This window comes from Cucurbita pepo, chromosome 10 (assembly GCF_057944985.1).
Source record: "Cucurbita pepo subsp. pepo isolate OVF chromosome 10, ASM5794498v1, whole genome shotgun sequence".
Taxonomy (NCBI): Eukaryota; Viridiplantae; Streptophyta; class Magnoliopsida; order Cucurbitales; family Cucurbitaceae; genus Cucurbita; species Cucurbita pepo.
The window spans coordinates 4,649,336-4,668,947 of NC_141807.1; the positions used below are offsets into that span (position 1 = coordinate 4,649,336).

General features: G+C 37.1%; 2 protein-coding genes across 2 annotated transcripts; one reads left to right on the plus strand and one right to left on the minus strand.

Moving 5' to 3' along the window:
- Nucleotides 1-164: 164 nt before the first annotated feature.
- Nucleotides 165-5,462, minus strand: LOC111803373 (protein STRUBBELIG-RECEPTOR FAMILY 3). Its single transcript, XM_023687739.2, has 16 exons — nt 4,847-5,462; nt 4,555-4,684; nt 4,404-4,475; nt 4,250-4,315; nt 4,095-4,166; nt 3,108-3,179; nt 2,971-3,042; nt 2,819-2,884; nt 2,635-2,700; nt 2,092-2,465; nt 1,521-1,990; nt 1,176-1,447; nt 976-1,102; nt 761-897; nt 513-669; nt 165-424 (listed from the first exon to the last, which is right to left on the minus strand). Exons 1-16 carry the CDS (start codon nt 4,944-4,946, stop codon nt 362-364), a joined length of 2,316 nt encoding a protein of 771 aa, XP_023543507.2. The 5' UTR covers nt 4,947-5,462; the 3' UTR covers nt 165-361.
- Nucleotides 5,463-9,678: 4,216 nt separating this feature from the next.
- Nucleotides 9,679-19,449, plus strand: LOC111803554 (helicase-like transcription factor CHR28). The gene is made up of 11 exons (XM_023688021.2): nt 9,679-10,129; nt 10,761-10,851; nt 11,516-12,684; nt 13,434-13,505; nt 13,605-13,682; nt 13,767-14,670; nt 15,550-15,680; nt 15,805-16,026; nt 16,525-17,139; nt 17,324-17,533; nt 18,940-19,449. Exons 1-11 carry the CDS (start codon nt 10,001-10,003, stop codon nt 19,042-19,044), a joined length of 3,726 nt encoding a protein of 1,241 aa, XP_023543789.2. The 5' UTR covers nt 9,679-10,000; the 3' UTR covers nt 19,045-19,449.
- Nucleotides 19,450-19,612: the final 163 nt, after the last annotated feature.

Sequence of the window (19,612 nt, forward strand, 5' to 3'; positions counted from 1 at the left end):
CACACTAACCCAGTATCAATCACTGCACGCATTATTAATGGAATGATTAGCTAACTTTGGTCGGTGAAGTTTTCGTCACGGTTTATTCATCCGTCGTTCTTAACAGGTCAAGCTATTTGTTGCGATCAACGGGAGTTATGAGTTTCCAGATGAAGATAAAAGAATAAATAAATAAATGTTGGTATAAACCTAAAAGAATATAGGTAAGCATATAAACATCATTGTACAACGACAAGAAACTAATCAATGAGTAATACACATGAAACAATGATTAAACCAATTAAAAACATGCCTCCTCAAACATTTTGGTACCATGAACATTTTGTCGGATCTTCTACCCATTTCAATTCCTGCCTTTCTTCTACACCATTTGTAAGAGTTCCTGTACAATTTCCGAGATCGGGGGTCGAAATTCGGGCTCTCTCTGCCAAACGGTTGCCCGAAAACATCAGTAAGTAGAACCAAATATTTACGTTAGCTTGAAATGAACCAAAAGTTGATAAAACTTTTACCATTATACAAGACGAAATAATATCGGCGAAGCGAGATAACGACTTAATAGGATATGTGCCCTTAAGTGATGGATCGACCATTCTCGATAACGCATCAATATCATGTAGCCTTGGAATAGCCCATCGAACAAGATATTGCTCTCCTCGAGGCAGTGTTCTAGAGTTTCACAATCAAGTAAGAACATAAATAAGATAGCTATATTGATAAAGTGGCGAGCTAGGTCGAGATTGATCTAAGAATCGCATACCGATCACACGACTTCCGACCAGTGAGCAGCTCTAGCATTACAACTCCAAAGCTAAAAACATCGCTTTGGTACGTGTAAGTTCCTGACTCGAATTCCGGAGCACTATAACCATGAGTTGGGAGGAATCGTACAGACGACTAAGCGATAAAATTCGTGTTAGCAACGAACGTTTAAACGGGCATTTCAACTCTATGCTCAAATTAATAGATAAATACCTGATTATCAAGCAGTGAAGCAAGGCCAGAGTCAGAGAGCTGTGCTTTTAGCTCATTGTCGAGGAGAATGTTAGCAGACTTAAAATTTTGGTGCACAATTGGCGGCTGACAGGCCTCATGTAGATACCTGTCTCACAACAAAAGGAGATAACTCAATATCTTAAAATCGGTTTAGCGAACGGGGTTCTTCATGGACTTACTCGAGGGCACGTGCAGCTCCAAGTGCAATCCTCACGCGTACGTTCCACGAAAGCATTTGATGCATCTCCTTGTCGACGTGGAGTGCTTCATAGAGTGTGCCATTTTCGCAATACTCGTAAATGAGTAGATATTGTCCATGCTCAGCACAATAGCCCTTAAGCTCCACAATGTTATCGTGCCGAAGTTCGCATATATCAGACACGAGGTTGTGAAATTCATCGTCGCTCCAGCGAGTCAACGAGGATCCATCCAGTTTTTTAACGGCCAAAAGCTGAAGAAAACACGAAAAGTAAACACGATTATGACAAATTTTGCTGCAATTCAAAGTGATTAAATTATCTTACCCTTCCATTTGGTAGTTCAGCTCTATAGACACTACCAAGCATGCCTTTCCCAAGAAGATTATCTTCAGAGAAACTATTAGTATACTGCTGAAGCGACGCGATCGTGAAAACTCTTAAAGAACTCGAGTTTAGTTTTTTAGGTACTCGACTAGGTATGTCGGCTGTAACAATTGGTTTTGCAATCTCCTGAGTTGAAAGGAGCGAAAATGGAGGAGGAGGAGGAGGTCGTGCAAGCAACTCATCTATGCTTATGCTCGAACTCTCCGTATAGTCGTCACGGAAAGTCATATTGGAGGCATCTTTTCTCTTCCCATTTTTGTCCCGTCTATCACGAAAACTCTCTGTGTGGTCTTCACGAAAGCTCATATTGGAGGCAAATGTGTTTCCGTGTAGCTTTGGGGAGGTATAATCCATTATTCTATCCTTCATCCCGTCTCTATCAACTGGCTTAAGAGTGGTCTCCCTTCGACCTTCAAAAAACGAAAACAAGGTCTATATAGTCAGCTTCCACCTAACGTTTACGTAACATAGTAAAAAGTTAAAAGAAACTAGAGAAAGATGGGGTTAGTACCTTTCTCCACGTCGTCAACGTCAACCGAGGGCTTCGTGAGTTTCGGCTTATCTTTAGAAGCCATATCAGCATTTTCACGAACCATCTTCATCTCTTCTCGATGCTTGCTTCTTCTTTTCAAGCATACCGATAAGAGAATACAAGCTCCCAATGCCACTAATATTACTGCTCCAATAATAACAATCCCAATGATCCGCTTACCAGAGAAAAAACTCCTTCCTCCATCGGATTCAGGACTCCCTGATGACAATGGCTGACCCGCACCCGTCTGTCTGGTTGGTCGTCCCGCAGTAACAGGCGCCACAGCAAATGGTGAAGGGGCTAAAGCAGGTGCAGATGGAATTATGGTAGTATTAAAAGGGTTTCCATCTTTTCTGCATACATAAACCGACGCAATTGATAGGATATAATACCTCGAAGACACGGTAAAAGCGAGTTAACTAGAAACGAAGAGAAAAATAAGATATGAATCATGAAACCCCCTTCGGAAAACGCATTGGCTTTCACTTGACGTGTACAAGGGAAATAATCATTATAATTCACCTGAAATTTGGAATGCCCAACAACTTTGGAGGTATAGGTCCAGAAAATAGGTTGTTCTCTATGTTCCTGCATGGCAGAGAGTAAAATACCATTCACTTCAGAAATAAGATACAATCCTAGATTCGATGTGATGATAAAACAAGAACGGAATTTTTTCGGATCATAAATGAAGTGAGAATAGTACAAATCCGACAACGGAAGATCCTGTAGAACGTCGAGAATCCCAGAAAGTCGATTGTTCTGCAAGTGCCTGAAGACCGAAAAGTATATATGTATATAACCACACAGTAAATGCAAGATATGGAGAAATATAAGTTCTTACAGAGATTAACTCACAATGTAGTAAGGGAGAACAAATCCGCCATGGAGGGAGGCAGCTGACCGCTCAAGTTGTTGCCCGACAAGTCCCTGAGAATAGAAGACGATCAAACGCTAACTTCGAAGAGGCTATCGAGTTAAACGAAGACACTCACAAGTTGTTCAAGCCATTAAGCAGCTGGAAGACATCAGGTATTGCCCCGGTAAGAAGGTTGTTGTTTATTGACCTGAGAGACAAAGAAAAGGCAGGCATCATAATGAGAATGTTGACTTGAAGATTATCTAAAAACGGGCACTAAAATTGTACCGGTCCAAGCCCACCGCTAGCAAATATTGTCCTCTTTGGTCTTTCCCTTTCGAACTTCCCCTCAAGGTTTTTAAAACGCGTCTGCTAGGGAAAGATTTCCACACTCTATAAAGAATATTTCGTCCTCCTCTCCAACCAATGTGGGATCTCACAATCCACACCCCTTCAGGGTCTAGCGTCTTCGTTGGCACTCGTTCCTTTCTCCAATCAATGTGGAACCTCCCAAACCACCCCCTTCGAGGCCCAACGTCCTTGCTAGCACACCGCCTCGTGTCCACCCCTCGGCACATCGCTCGGTGTCTGGCTTTGATACCATTTGTAATGGCTCAAGCCCACCGCTAACAAATATAGTCCTCTTTGGGTTTTCCCTTTCAAACTTCCCCTCAACGTTTTTAAAACGCCGTCTGTTAGGGAGAAGTTTTCACAGCCTTATAAAGAATGCTTCATTATCCTCCCTAACCAATGTGGGATCTCACAATCCACCCCCCTTCGGGGCCCAGCGTCCTCGCTGGCACTCGTTCCTTTCTCCAATCAATGTGGGACCTCCCAATCCACCCCCCTTCGAAGCCCAGCATCCTTGCTAGCACACTGCCTCGTGTCGACCCCGGCACATCGCCCAGTGTCTAGCTCTGATACCATTTGTAACAACCCAAGCCCACCACTAACAGATATAGTCCTCTTTGGGCTTCCCCTCCAGAACTTCCCCTCAACGTTTTCAAAACGCGTCTACTAGGGAGAGGTTTCCACACTCTTATAAAGAATACTTCGTTCTCCTCCCCAACCGACGTGGGATCTCACATAACTCATAACAAAACGTGCTCGACAACAAACTTACAGGTCCATCAATTGTGTTAGAGAGGCAAGTGCAGAGGGAATGCTTCCAGTGAACTGATTAGCTGATAAAGAACTAAACAAAGAAAGTGACCATGTTAAATACGCCAGAATAGAAGCATTACAAGATGATTATCACTTCAAGGAAAAGTAACATACAAACTTCTTAGTGTAGCAGGCAATGCAGATGGAATAGTCCCTCCAATATGGTTATTGCTAAGATCTCTACTCCATAAAACAATACAAAAAACTCAATTAGACCCATCATTAAGAACCACATTCACAATGGATTCACAATGAAGATGAAACTTACATTGATATTATTGACTCAAATTGGTCTAAGCTAGTGCCTAGCTCTCCTCCCAAATTCAAACCACTGAGTTGTCTGGCAAAAGCAAATAATTGTTCCATTATTAACAGAGAAAACCAAGTTAGCTAATGCAGAATGAATTGAATTCACATACATCGCTGTTATATTCGAGAACACACACTCAACCCCTTGCCACTTCTCCCCACATGGATCACCTCCCACAAGAATCCATCCTCGCAAAGGAGGGTAGCCAAGAGCAATAAATAACGCATTGATTGCAGCAACTAAAAACAACAAAACAAGTGAAGAGTAAGAACAAGAACAAGAACAAGAACCAAAAGGCTAAGGAGGTTACTATTTTCAAGTATTATCCATATGGGTTTTCTCAGATTTTTCAGATAACCACACAGAACAATGGAAAAGAACTCTCTAGATATCTGCCTTACCATCACGGAGGTCAGTATCTCCAAAGCAAAAAGGGTTGGTGAAGAGCAAGAGCAACCCAATTAAGATCTTCATGAACAAATTCCAATGAGAACAACCCATTAGCTAAACAGCTCTACTCTAAATCCGACTTGAATCCTGTGGTTTGTTTTGGCCGCCAATACTTAATCTAGGGTAAACAATCAGCCAATCCAGAGCTAACCCTCTTTCAAAAACAGCATCCAAATACAGATAAGAAAAACTCCAAAGCATCTAAGATCAAAAACCCACAAACCACAATGGAAAAATGAGGCAAAGAAGCACAAAAATCAACAAAATGAAGAGATGGGTAAGCCTCCTTAGCCAAACATGATAGGGTTTTTCTCTTCCTTTTTCCAGAGACGAAAAGAGACAAAGGAATAAGGAAAAGAAACAAACAAATACCAAATAGAACAAATGCAAGTAAAGTAGAGAGAAGAAGAGGAGGAGGAGGAAGTGATGAAATGGGCTCTCCCTTCCAAGCTTTTGTTGCCTTTTTTTCTCTTTGAATTTGAGCACTCTGTTCCAGCAGAGAAGAAATCAAAAAGGCAGATGCAGAGATGGAAAGCAAGTGTTTAAAACGAAAGTTTGATTATAATCCTTTGTTTAAAAAGGACCCAATATATGATTCTTTATGCATGTGGGAATTCGACACTTAGCACAAAAAAATGGGATTTTCAAAGTTTATTTGTATTTTTATTTTCTTTTCTTTTAATTTTGCAAACGGTCGAAACCCTAAACCGGGGCCCCACCTCCTATCCCTTCTTCGTTAAGGTTTTGCCTTTCCAACCACCGTAATCAGCGGATGGTATATATATAATATATTTCTTTTAATTATACTCCCAGAATATATTTCTTTCTCTGCTCAAATTTAAATTCTAATTTAATATTTTTTTAATTTAATTAATTCCCGATCAGTAATAAAAACTTAAAATAAATGAAAGTTATTATCTACGTAAACAAAGTGCATTTTCTTTGGTAAACGGTCAATTGCTCGTGTTGGTGTTAGGAATCACGACTCTCCACAATGATATGATATTGTCCCATGATCTTCCACTAAATTAATTAATATGGGACTCATTCTCAATAATCCTCAACAATCCTCCCCTCAAACAAAGTACGCTATAAGCCTCTCCTGAAGCTTATGGAACTCTCGAATAGCCTCCTCTTAATCGAGGTTCGACTCCGTTCTCTAGAGCCCTCGAACAAACTACACCCTATGTTCGACACTCTAGTCACTTTTGACTACACCTTCGAGACTCACAATTCTTTGTTCAATATGTGAGGATTCTATTGACATGGCTAAGTTTAAGGCATGACTCTTATACCATGTTAGGAATCACGACTCTCCACAATGGTATGATATTATCCACTTTGAGTATAAGCTGTCATAGCTTTGCTTTGGGCTTCCCAAAATGCCTCGTACCAATGGAGATAGTATTTCTCACTTATAAACCCATTATCTTCCACTAAATTAACCAATATGGAACTCACTCTCAATAATCTTCAACCGTTAGTTCGTGAGGATAGTTTTCGCACAAAACATAATAGAAAAACTCGTATTGATATGTTGGAATTATTAGATGCCAAATTTGAACTGACCGTCACAATTTTGGTAAATTTATTTTGCAAATATAACCGCACCTATGTAAAAGCTTTTATGTAAGTTATTTTTTGTGCCTCTAATATATAATTATTATTGAATAGCATTGGCAATCATTTAATTTTAATATATGATTGATAAATTAATGATAATCATAAAGTATCTAAATAGAAAATATAAGAGAATATCACTTACATGTACTGTTAATTCCGTTGATAAATTATAAAGTTTATTTTGTGGTGATTAGGCTCTTGATTATACAAATTTTAAATTATTATATGGTTGGTTTTAACTTACAAAACACGACATTAATCAATGCTGTCTGAGTGTCGGCTGTTTGTTTATGTTTTTTTTTTTTTTTTTCCTTAGTTTTATAAAATTAAAATTTTAATTTTTTGTTAGCAGATTTCTTCATTTTTTGACAGAAAATTTGTTGAAAAAATAAATAATATACATTGCGTGTTTGTCACGTTAAAAGGCATAATCTGCGTATAATTATGAAATTAGGTGCCAAAATATCAAAAACTAAATAACTTTCCACTTGAATTATGGTTAATTCGATTACCTTTTCGACCAAGATAAATGTTTGGTGTGCTGGATGATGAAAGTCCGACGTCAACTAATTTAGGGAAATTCATGGATTTATAATTAAATAATACTCTCTACATTGGTATGAGACATTCTGGGAAAGCCCAAAACAAAGTCACGAGAGCTTATGCTCAAAGTGGACGATATAATACCATTGTGGAGAGTCGTGTTCATCTAACATGGTATCAGAGTTATGTCCTAAACTTAGTCGTGCCAATAGATTTGTAAATCTTCAAATTTCGAACAAATGACTCCAAAAGAAAAAGGAGTAGAGGGGAGGCGTACCATTGTTGAGAGTCGTGGACAATATCATACCATTGTGGAGAGTCGTGTTTATCTAACATGGTGTACTAAATTATCACTAATTGGTCGTAGAGAACACTATTTTTATAATTTTTTTCAATTGATTAAAATATACGTCTTTGTTTAAGAGATCATAGGTTCGAACCCCATTGATGAAAAATGGAGACGAAAGATCAGATCATCGACTTTTTAAACGGTAATAAATGTCTTGTTCAGTGGTCTATGCTTGACTCATACCATAATTATTTTAAACTGAGCCAATACACGTTACCAACTATCCTTAACATGGAAAGCTAAACCGAAAGCTATGCTGATAAGGAAGGGACTTCAAATTCAATGATTACGCGCGCGGTAAATGACAAATAAATTTAACAAAAATCTGAATTTTGTTAGAATAATATAATTTTTAAATATTTTTAATCATTCTATTTATATGTAAAGATTTAAACAAAAATGCCTTTTATTATAATTATTTATTAGTTATATGATAGAATCATAATAAAAATGGTAAATTTTTTTTAATGATGGGAATATTATTGAAACGACGCCGTGACAATGACATGACACTAAGGAAAGGATGAGAAAAGAAAAGATATGCCTTTTATTCTCCTTTTGGGAATAATTTTTAAAATGGTTTTAATTTTTTTTATTTATTTTAAAAATTTGCATCCATTTAGTTTTATTTTTATAAATAAAATGGGCCGGGATAGATGCTTTTGGGCCCATAGCCCAACGACATATCAGGCCGTTGGATATAAACGTTTTAATTGGGCCTAGGATTAGGGCTACAGCCCAGATATTAAAAATAATAAAAAAAAATTGAATATATTATTTTATTGGAAAATAAATAGGAGAAATTCACATGTTGCTCACAGTCCGACCAGTCGCCAGATCGACAAAACGGGCGTCGTTGGGTCAATGAGAATGGCTCATAACAGAGACGCGAGTCCGGCAAAGGCGAGGCGAGGATTGAGAAGGGAGCCTCCCCGTAGAGACTCAGATGAGAATTCCGGCCGGGGATCTCAATCGCCGGCCACCGCAGGCTCCGGCAGCGGAGAGTCTAGATCTACCCCGAGGCGGACCCAGTCAGTGAGGAAGTCAACGTGGAATTGGTCAACGATGAGTGTTAGTCAACCATTAGCAGGAGAAAACATTATCGTAGATGAAAAATGCAAGACGTACGCTGAGTCGCCTGAAAAATCCTCTGGTCTCATTGGAGTGCTTCATCTGAAAAAATAAATGATAATTTATATTATACAAGAAAATTCAATTAAAATTCTAAAAAGGTAAAATGACAAACTTAACCTTGTAAATTAAAATCCTCAGCAATCCAAGGGTACCTGCAAGAGGGTAGTCTTGTCTATTGCATTTAGTTTTGAAATAATAAAATTAACAATAAAATACTCTATAGTTAAATATTTACTAGTTTAATATAATCACTTATGTAAAAACATAATCATGTCATTTAATAATCTATATAAAAGTACAATTTAATTTTACGAGTTCTTACTGTAATTAGACTGTGCAACTTTATACATTTAATGTTACACGTGCAAGAAGTCGATGATACAATAAATGTGTTGATTTTAGACTCCATAAGCCAACATATTGAACGTTGAATGGAACAACAGAGAGTTTGATGTTCCTCGCCCACAAGCATTTGTCCAAGCTGTGATATTGACTTTTCTTTACATGCTTTAGTTCTAAGCATTAAACGATGATAATATAATTTAAAGTTAGTTTGGTTCCTGGGTTAAAAAAATGAATTTTAATTTTTTTATATGAATAAAAATAAAAATATGATCCTTAATTATCATTAGATTACTGGTCGATAAATATTCATAAATAAACGATAATATTTCCATTAATCAATTCATATTCAATTATCTCCACGTATGGATAGAGTTGTCTTTTAACGCCGTCTAACTTGTATGATGTCAAGAACTTTGATTCTAACCTTAGTTAAATTTTCATAAAAATACAAATAATTTTCAATTAAATATTAATTAGAAATAATAAATAAATCATATTTATAATAAATAAATAAAATGATGTTTTTTTGGAATTTGGTAATAAAAAAATGAAAAGAGGCAGCGTGTAGAGTGGCATGAATGAATGGGACATAAATCGCCGTCCACTTTTGAGACGAATATCTGTTACCGTTATCTTCGGCGTTACGGGTGGAAGTGGCGGTGTTTTATTTACTTAGCTCACGGCTTTTTATTTTTTATTATTTGTTTATTTATTTATTTATTTATTTATTTATTTTTAATTTCAGAGTCAAATAAATAAATAAAAATTAATGAAATAGTCTTCAAATTTCGCACCATTTCACAAAACCCTATTTAAAATGACGGAATCCGTCGGCGATCTCCGACTTTGTCTTCTTTATCTTTCTCTGTACTCTTCCATCCGGAATTGGGGAGCAAAAGTCCCACACGAACTTTCTCTGAATTTTACTTCCTTTTAGTGAATGAATTCCGCTGTTTTTGTAGTTCATGGTGGTTTCAGATGAGTGAATGAAGCGGGTTTTGTGTGAATCGCCGGGGTGGATTTTGGATTATAAACGCTTGTCGTCGGTTTTTGCTTTGGTGGCTGGAAAACAACGCTTCGTCGTTGCTGGTGGCTGTTGGTTTTTATCATCATGTTGATGGCGGCGGATGAGGCTTCTAATTTGCCTCTCCAGTATGGTTCTGATGATTTTGGTGAAGACATGTCCATTGATTATGAAACGTTAATACATCTACTGAGCGAGGATCTGGATCCTTTGCAGGTAGGTTTTGTTGCTGTTGGTTATAGAACGATACTGATTTTCCTTTTTTGAAATTGAGTTTAGAGGCCTTGGATTTTAGGGGAAACTGTAGCAAACAGTTGCAATTCCCCATTTCTAGGTTGGAATCCCTTAGAATTGGTTGGTGCTTTGAGCGTATGATCCGTGCTAACAGCTGATTCAACCACAAATTCAGAGTAAACGAGCTAAGCTCATAGTACAGAGCGACGTTTATTTTCATGCTGCTTCACCCAAAGATTCTGGGTCATTCTCTCGGCTAAGCACTTGACATCTCGCATCTAATGAATGAGATAAAATTGAAATATGGCTTTATAATATTCTATAATTATTTCACTTGTTTCCTAGGAATTTGTTCAAAAGAGCGCAGAACTCATATATCTCTACTTCTTTCTATTTATGGACCATTTTTAATTAATTTTAAACTGGATATATACGAAAGCAACATTGGACTTGTACCTATAAGCTAAGTGGAGAAATAAGGGGATAGCAAAGGGCATGGGTTTTTGGTAGACTTTCTCTTTGCGTGTTATATCTTCTCACGGGGTACCTGCATAATCTTTACATTATATCTCACTAGAACTTTCTCTTGGCTATTTGTTTACAAATATCGCAGGATAAGCCAGAGGACTTGTCGCCATATAATGGATCGGCTGGCAAACCAGCTTCTGATTCTTCCAACCAAGAGAGTTCCAAACTGCAGAACGGTTAGTATGAATGAATATTATATCGCATCGGTACTATTATTTCTACTATGTAAAGCGAGACTTTGACTTCCTCTAATGCTCAGAGTAGTAGGATGTGTTACCTTGAATTCTTACATCAACTTCATGTATACCCACCATCCATGGCTATATTGGGTTTTTGGTTTTATATGCATAAAGGTGCACCTCAAGGAGCTAGTTACTAGAGACAACGTCCAAAAACTAGATTTTTATCTCTTACAGAAAGTAGGAAGTGTTTGAAGTCTTTCAAAAATTTATCTCTTCTGTTCGTTTTTCCTTGTCTAGTGTTAAATAATGTTATTTTGAAGTTCCAAGGGTGACTCCACATCGTGAGAAGATGACAGGTTTTGTTTTAAGACAAGCTCTAGCAGCTTTTGCTGCTGGATCAAACTCTTTTCAGGTTTTAGACTGAGGCCTTAGTCATTTTGCTTTATCTTTTCTTGACTTTATGAGCGGAAAACACTAGTGTAACCATTTGGCAGATGCGGTGATGTTTTGCACATAATGTTTCTTGATGATTCATACTTGGTCTAAGAACTGGCCTTTCTCTAGTGAAATTAAATTCTTCCCATCATTTATTGCCTTCAGTTGGTCTCATTATCATAAGCTGGCATTTTCATCTTGATATGTTGTTTTGACAATGCAGATATATCTCATGGTTTCATGGATGTAACTTTGAAAAATCATAACATTTTGGATGATAAGGGCACAGAAGCCTTGAGATCCTCAGAAAATAATTCATGTGCTTCAGTGGAATTGCATTTGTCTGATGCAGAGCATTCTTCCGTAGAAGTGATTCCTACCGAGTCCGCAGTAAACCAAAGTTTTGATTTTGCGACTGATGTTACTGACTCTTATTCAGACATGCCATACTGGATGAGTACCGTGGAGCAACCTTTTTTAGTTTCTTCTCAATACTTTCTTCCAGGAGATTATGATTCTTCAGTTTTTTCTGGAAATGGGGGCATGGCAATCAACATGATGATGCATGAAGGAGAGTTTCCATCCAATAGCCTGTCCTCAAGTACTACAATGAATTTGTATGCACAGGGGGCTACTGATCACCAATCAATATCGAGACAGTCAGTCTCAAAGGATTTAAATCTTGATGGCTATCCAAATGTAAAGGGATGGAAGAATCAGAATTGTGAAGGTGGAAACTTTATTTCATCATTTGATGGAAACTATTCATTTCATGCTGATGAGATTCGTATTGCTCAGACATCCGTGGAGCTTCCTATGTCTACTGAGTTGAATTCATCTTGCAAAGAGCTTGTTAACCAAGTGAAGAATGAAACGATGGATTCACTGGTTGAATCTTGTAGTGGCCCATGGCAATCTATGATGGAGGAAAACATGTTTTTTCCATCCGGAAGAGTTTTTCATTCTGAAGATATGGTTTGTGGAACATCCAGCAGACCCTCCATTGGTGGTAGGTATCAGAATTTATACATAACTGATCAATATTCTCCCAATGATTATTCATCTAGTTTAAGCAATCAGCCTTTGGCTTTCATCAAGGATGATAGAGATCATAGATTGACTCCATGTAAGAGTGATATAGATTATCCACTAGTCAGCCCTGAATCAACTCATAGTAATTTGTCAGACAAGACCCAAGTGGAGGATGATCCAGATATCTGTATAATTGAAGATTTGAGTCATCCTGCACCATTAAACCGATCTCTTGTGGTTGGAAATTCTGTTATTGCTTCACAAAGTTGTTCTATAGTCAGTGGTTCTTCTGCTTATGTGGGATTAGGAAGCATGAGACCCAAGGCCAAAGACATGGACATCTTAAAAGTTGCATTACAGGTTAGTTCTGTTTAGTTTTGTTTCTGCAAATTGTAACGTGCAGAGACAATGTCCTTGAATGTAAATGAACATTTATTCCTAGAGTTTTAAAACAATTTCTCTCTCCAACCTGTTTCCTCCATTTACAGTTGATTTTTTTTTTCCTTAAATAACTAAATGGATCCTTTACTATGGTGAAAAGTATGGAAGTATGTTGACAATCTAACACAGTTTTAATCAGAAGAAAAAAAAATTGAAGCTGTATAATGAAATTGTTTGGGACTCCCTCATTTGTTGATTTTATCCATCTATGAAATTGTTTCATTGAGAAAAGAAAATGAAAAAATCAATAGTTTGTCCATCACTTACGAAACAGTATTTAGGTTGGGCTATCAGATGCTTGTGAGCTCTGACACAGACATGTTTGTTGTTAATTTTTTTATACATATTCTTCTGCATGTTTTTCAGACAAACAAAATATATATTTAATAGTTACTGACAAGGGTGTAGCTCATTTATTCTTTGCAATTACTGTTATTGCATTTCTCCTCGGCTTCTGTTTTGACGTTGCAACACAGACGCAAATTTTGTAGTTAATTATTGTTTGACATCCTGACTGTATCCACTTTGTTGCGTACATTCTTGTTTGTGTTCTGACATTTGGGATGGTATACTTCTAGTAAAACTTTAACCTAATTTTGTATCATTCTCTCTAGAATTTGTTTATATGACGGAGAAGTTGATAAGACTCAGGTTATTGAGCTTTGCAGGATCTTTCTCAACCAAAATCAGAAACTAGTCCGCCTGATGGTGCTTTAGACGTTCCTCTTTTAAGGCATCAGGTTGTGTATTCTTTTATTAACACAACCTTTTCTTCCTTATTTGTATTTTTTAAAAATAATATGTGGTTGTATTATTAACTTTCAAGGATGTTTGGACAGAGAATTGCTTTGTCATGGATGGTTGAGAAGGAGACATCTAGTGTATCCTGTGCTGGGGGGATTCTTGCTGATGATCAGGTTTCAACTAAGAATTTGTTTAATATATAGAGATAATATGAAGTTTATTTTCCCTTCTGTATTGACACAGCGAGTCACTTGCAGGGATTAGGGAAAACAATATCAACGATTGCTCTAATACTAAAGGAAAGGGCTCCTATTAAAGCTTGCTCAAATGATAGGCATGATGAGTTGGAGACTTTAAATTTGGATGATGATGATGATATACTTCCTGAGCTTGATGTGCCAAAACAAGAATTCTATCATCAAGTTTCACTAAGTAAGAATTTAACTATTAGCAAAAACAATTCGGTACAAGCTAAAGGCAGGCCAGCTGCTGGAACTCTTGTTGTTTGTCCAACAAGTGTATTGAGGCAGTGGGCTGATGAATTACATAATAAGGTTTCTAGTAAAGCTAATCTGTCAGTGCTTGTATACCATGGAAGTAGTCGAACTAAGGACCCTTGCGAGCTGGCTAAGTATGACGTTGTTCTTACAACCTACTCAATCGTGAGTATGGAGGTACCAAAGCAGTCTGTTGTTGATGAAGAAGAAGATGAGAAACGCCATACAGAGGAACAAGCTATTCTACCCATGCAATTTTCTCTAAGCAAGAAGAGGAAAAACTTCTCTGGTTCTGATAAGAAACAATCGAAGAATAAGAAAGCAGTGGACAATGAAATTTTTGACTCAGTTGCCCGCCCTCTTGCTAAAGTGAGGTGGTTCCGGGTTGTATTGGATGAAGCACAGAGTATCAAGAATCACAAGACACAGGTGGCTAGGGCCTGTTGGGGTCTGCGGGCAAAACGTAGGTGGTGCTTGTCAGGAACTCCTATTCAAAATGCTATTGATGATCTTTATAGCTATTTTAGGTTTCTCAAATATGATCCCTATGCTGCATATAATTCGTTCTGTTCAGCAATTAAGGTGCCAATCAACAAGAATCCATCCGAAGGTTACAAAAAACTTCAAGCCATTTTAAGGACAATAATGCTACGTCGAACAAAAGGTGAGAACACTTGAAACTTCTGTGTATCAATTACATGGTCCGAAGGATTTGGAATTAATTATAATAATACTCTGTCTTTGGTTTTCTCCAAAAGTTGAAGCAGTCTTGTTTCCCGCTTCTTGACTTTCAAATTTGATTGAAGAATTTGATTTATATATTTCCTCTAGGGCGAGGAGGATTGTCCCCACGGCTATGATCTGATTCACATGGCCTTTCCATTTATTTTATAAATTATAATATAGTCTTTCTGATTTTTGTTGCCTTGCTGATGTTTTAAGAAATTTCTTGAGTTTTACCATGTACAGGAAGTTTTCTTTTTATTTAAAATGGAAAATAACTTGATGACGTTCTTGAATCATGGTAAGATGATGAGCTGGTAGTCTTGTTGGTCGCTTTTATGAGTTTGCTTTGGAGTGGTCTGAGGAATTGGGCTTTATGGATATCAGATCTGCCAGCTTTATTAGAAGTTCAATTAAATTGGGGTTAGCTACGAGGCTTAACACTTACTATCACGTGAAAGCACCAGGATAATTTCTTCTGACGACAATATGCCATTTTTTGAACTTTGTTGGACAATTGTATTATCATTTTAATGATGTAAATAATGTACCTCATTTCCCTCGTTTTCTTGAGTTTCTGGTAATTGATTCCTCGTGACCTATTTTATTTAACTTCACTTGATTCTAGTTGCTTACTTTGTAAGATGTAACATTCAGATGATCTTGTCGGGCAATTTCATTAGTTTTTACTTGTGCCATGTGGTGGATTCTGTTTGAACTCCGCATTTTACTTTTCTTTGCCATTCCATTGCACACACTTTTTGATATTTTATGAACTTACCAATTTGACTAGGATCATTCTACGGCTCTTCTTGTGTAGGCACACTTCTTGATGGGCAACCCATTGTTACATTGCCACCTAAACACGTGGAACTGAAAAAGGTGGATTTTACTGAGGAAGAACGTGATTTCTACTCTAAATTGGAGGCTGACTCAAGAGCTCAGTATGAAGTATGTTTTTTTCAAAAGGAAATTGTGTGTAGTTCGTTTTGTTGCCTTGTGTATGGAATTTCAGTTACAATATCTAATTACCTCCTGCCTCTTTCTATTATTACTTACTAAGAATCTTCTCCAGGAATATGCAGCAGCTGGAACTGTTAAACAAAATTATGTGAACATCTTACTGATGCTTTTGCGCCTTCGACAAGCTTGTGATCACCCTCTTCTTGTTAAACCATACGACTCTAAATCTTTATGGAGATCTTCAGTTGATGTGGCCAAGAAGCTTCCTCGGGAAAAACAGATTTTCCTACTGAACTGTCTGGAAGCATCACTGGCTATTTGTGGCATCTGTAATGTATATCTTCTGCCCATTTCTTCTCTTTGATGTGATACTTTTTAGTTCTAGTATATTAGTATGGTTTAGTGTATTTGGGATTTAAATACCACATTTAGTTCCAACTATCTGTTGGCTTATAAGTTATCATGAATTTGTTTACTTTTTGCTTAATATAAAAATTACAAAGCATGAAATTCTGATGCTCTTTTTATCCCTTATAACTGCTGAACATATATTGAGGCATTCTGTACCTTTGACGTTATATGTAAATTTCTCGCCTCAAAAACTGCTGTTTGGGCTCTGCATGATGCTTTCTTGTTATATCAGAGATGTATGACATGTTTATATCGTGACACTCTGTAAGAAGGAGCTTTTTAGCTTCATTTTGTGACTTCATCATTTCTGATATTTATGCAGTTCCCCATGTTCTCTTTGTTATCCTGCTAATCTTTCATTTATCTGGTAAGAGATAAGCGGTATATTTCTTAAATCAAACTTCTGTGATTATTTCTGTAGGATCCACCTGAAGATGCGGTTGTTTCAGAATGTGGTCATGTTTTCTGCAAGCAATGCATTTTGGAACACCTCTCTGGTGATGATAGCCAGTGCCCTACGGCAGGATGCAAAGTTCGTCTCAATGCATCTTTGTTGTTTTCCAAGTCCTCATTATGCAATTCTCACTCCGACCAGCTTGGTGAGGACAATTCAGTGGTTAGCTCTTCTTCCACCGTTGGTGACTCAGTGGAGCCCTCTTCATCAGTTATGTACGAGTCTTCTAAAATTAAAGCTGCTCTTGAGGTTCTGATGTCATTGGCCAAACCCAAGGAATACTCTTCAACAAACAGCCCTTCCCAACTTGCTGTTGTTGGAGCCAGCGAGAAATCAATCGATGCTCCATCCACTGAACCGCAACTGGAAGGTCCCAAGTGTCAAGATTCTACAAACAAAGGCTCTTGCGATTCAATTGGAATAGGTGTAGAAAAAGCTATAGTCTTTTCTCAGTGGACGGGAATGTTAGATTTGCTTGAAGCAGGTCTGAAAAACTCCTCCATTCAGTACAGAAGACTTGATGGTACCATGTCAGTACTTGCTAGAGATAAAGCAGTAAAGGATTTTAACAATGTTCCGGAGGTTTGTCAAACAAACTGGCCCTACACTTGAGTAGTTTTCATAGATTTTATAATCGCACATCTGTACTGTATGCTGCATGGTCTTTTTCTTTCTTTTCTGTTTATTGATAGAAATACTGCCTGTTATTTTTACCTTCCAACTTGTTTGCATGATAAATATGATTCAGTAATTTCCCTTATAACAGGTCTCAGTTATGATCATGTCTTTGAAAGCTGCTAGCCTTGGTCTAAACATGATTGTTGCCTGCCATGTTCTTCTGTTGGACCTCTGGTGGAATCCTACAACGGAAGATCAAGCAATTGATAGAGCACATCGAATCGGACAAACTCGTCCTGTTACAGTTTTGAGATTAACTGTAAGAGACACAGTCGAGGATCGTATTTTAGCCCTTCAGGTACTGGTCATATGTTTCACTTTCAATTATTGATTTGAGTTCTTGATTGTTCTAGATTGATCAAAATCCAGTTTACTATGCAGATGCGCAATCAATTAAGTGAAGTTTCAAAAACTTTAGTTTTGCCTTGCCAAAAGTTAGTTGGGATCTAGGAAAGACAGACACTTTAGTTTGGGTAACATGTTCTTGTTCGTACACTTATTCAGTACTAGTTAGCATAATAGACGTGTTAGTTTAGTTGTACAAGGTTATGTTGGTCTGACATAAATAGATGTAAACAGTAATCTAGGTCAAAAGTAATATATGAGAGAAAAGTACATCCAACTTATTTTTTTAAGCATGTAAATGTAAATAAATATATAAGAATTTGAATCTTTATCATGTTTTTTTTTTTGGTCTTTGCAATTTGGGTATCATAATCTATTTAATTCTTACATTTTCATCCCTAAGATCGAGGAAGCATGAGTGTCTGAATCTATTTAGTTCTTAAATTTCAAAATCTTTCACTTTCATCCCTATGACCGAGGAAGTATGGGTCTTAGAATCTATTTAGTTCTTAGATTTCCAAATCTTACATTTTCATCCCTAAGATTGAGGAAGTAGTTCATTTTAGTACTTTGATCATTAGTCAACCTACAGGAAAGTGACATGCAATACAATAAGTGAGATTCAACCATTTAAAAAAATTGAAAGAACAAGAAAAACTCTCTTTCTCTCTCTCCCCCTCTCCTCTCTCTGACCCCTCGCCCTTGTTAGCCCCATCCCTTCAGGTCTCATTTTCAGCGAGCAATGTTCAACGGTGGTGAGACCCACGACCTCGCCTTCACTGATTCTGTTCTCCTTCACCACTTACCTTCTCTTCAAACTCTCCTTCTCATGGTTTTCTTTATCTCTCGCTTTCCAGCCTTGAACAGAAATCATGTAATGATCAATCCTATTCGGCAACAGTTTAGCTACATATATTATTGTTAAACAAGGCTTTTGTTGACATTAGCTATGTTTGATCATTTCCCTCCATTTTTGTATGAAAGAATATATAAGGACTCGACAAAAAATGTATCTTTGCCTCGGTACTAAACTTTTAAAAATCACGTGTCATTGTGTCTGTATATTGCTTCTTAGGTTGGGACACTATATTTCTGTTTGAACTTTTTCCCCAACCTAATTGTACTATCATATATGCTCCACATATTTATGTATGACAACCACATTCTTGGCAATGGTTAGGCACAGTGGATTTGTGATAGAATGCGAAAAAATCTTATAATTCTTTCAAAGCGTTCCTGTGTGTTCTTCTCCATGAATTTACACGTCCGTTCCAATCAGGGACGTCGTGTGATCTGAATTTCTGCATCCGTTTCTGTTGGTTAATTGATTGTTTATATGCATTCATTTGTTTCATGCAGCAAAAGAAAAGAGAAATGGTTTCATCTGCATTTGGAGAAGACAAAGCAGGCGGTCAACAAACTCGTCTCACAGTAGAAGACCTGGACTACCTTTTTATGATGTGATGATAGATATACTTTCCGATTATTCTTTGGAATTGGCTGCTGATGATTTAGGCTAACATCATAACATCATATGCACATATGATATGAAGTTGTGGGTGGTGGTGAAGGCTGCCTTCATTGGCTCCATTTTTGGAAAGCAAGTTGTCCGACATATTTAGATTAGTCGGGCAACCAGATGATTTGTGAATAGCATTTTGTAGAAATCTTTGAATCCATTTTTGGCCACTCAATTCTTTTCTCACACACAGTTTGATCCCTCTGTGGACTCTGTTTACACCCCATTCCCGCAGTATATCCCACAGGTTGTAAAAATTAGAAATTTATAGAAAAGATAGAAAATTAAATCTGTCAAAACTCTTTTCCTTTCCAAATGTAAAGATATAGTTGGTATTTTTTGCTTTATTATCTCCCGTCTTCTATGTTTGTTACATATATATATATATATATATATATATATATATATATATATATATCATACACTTTTCTTCTTATAGTAAAATAATTTTATTGTTCCATTGGTTAAGAGAATTTCAATTCCTTTGATTTGGGAGAAATTTCTATTGGTTTG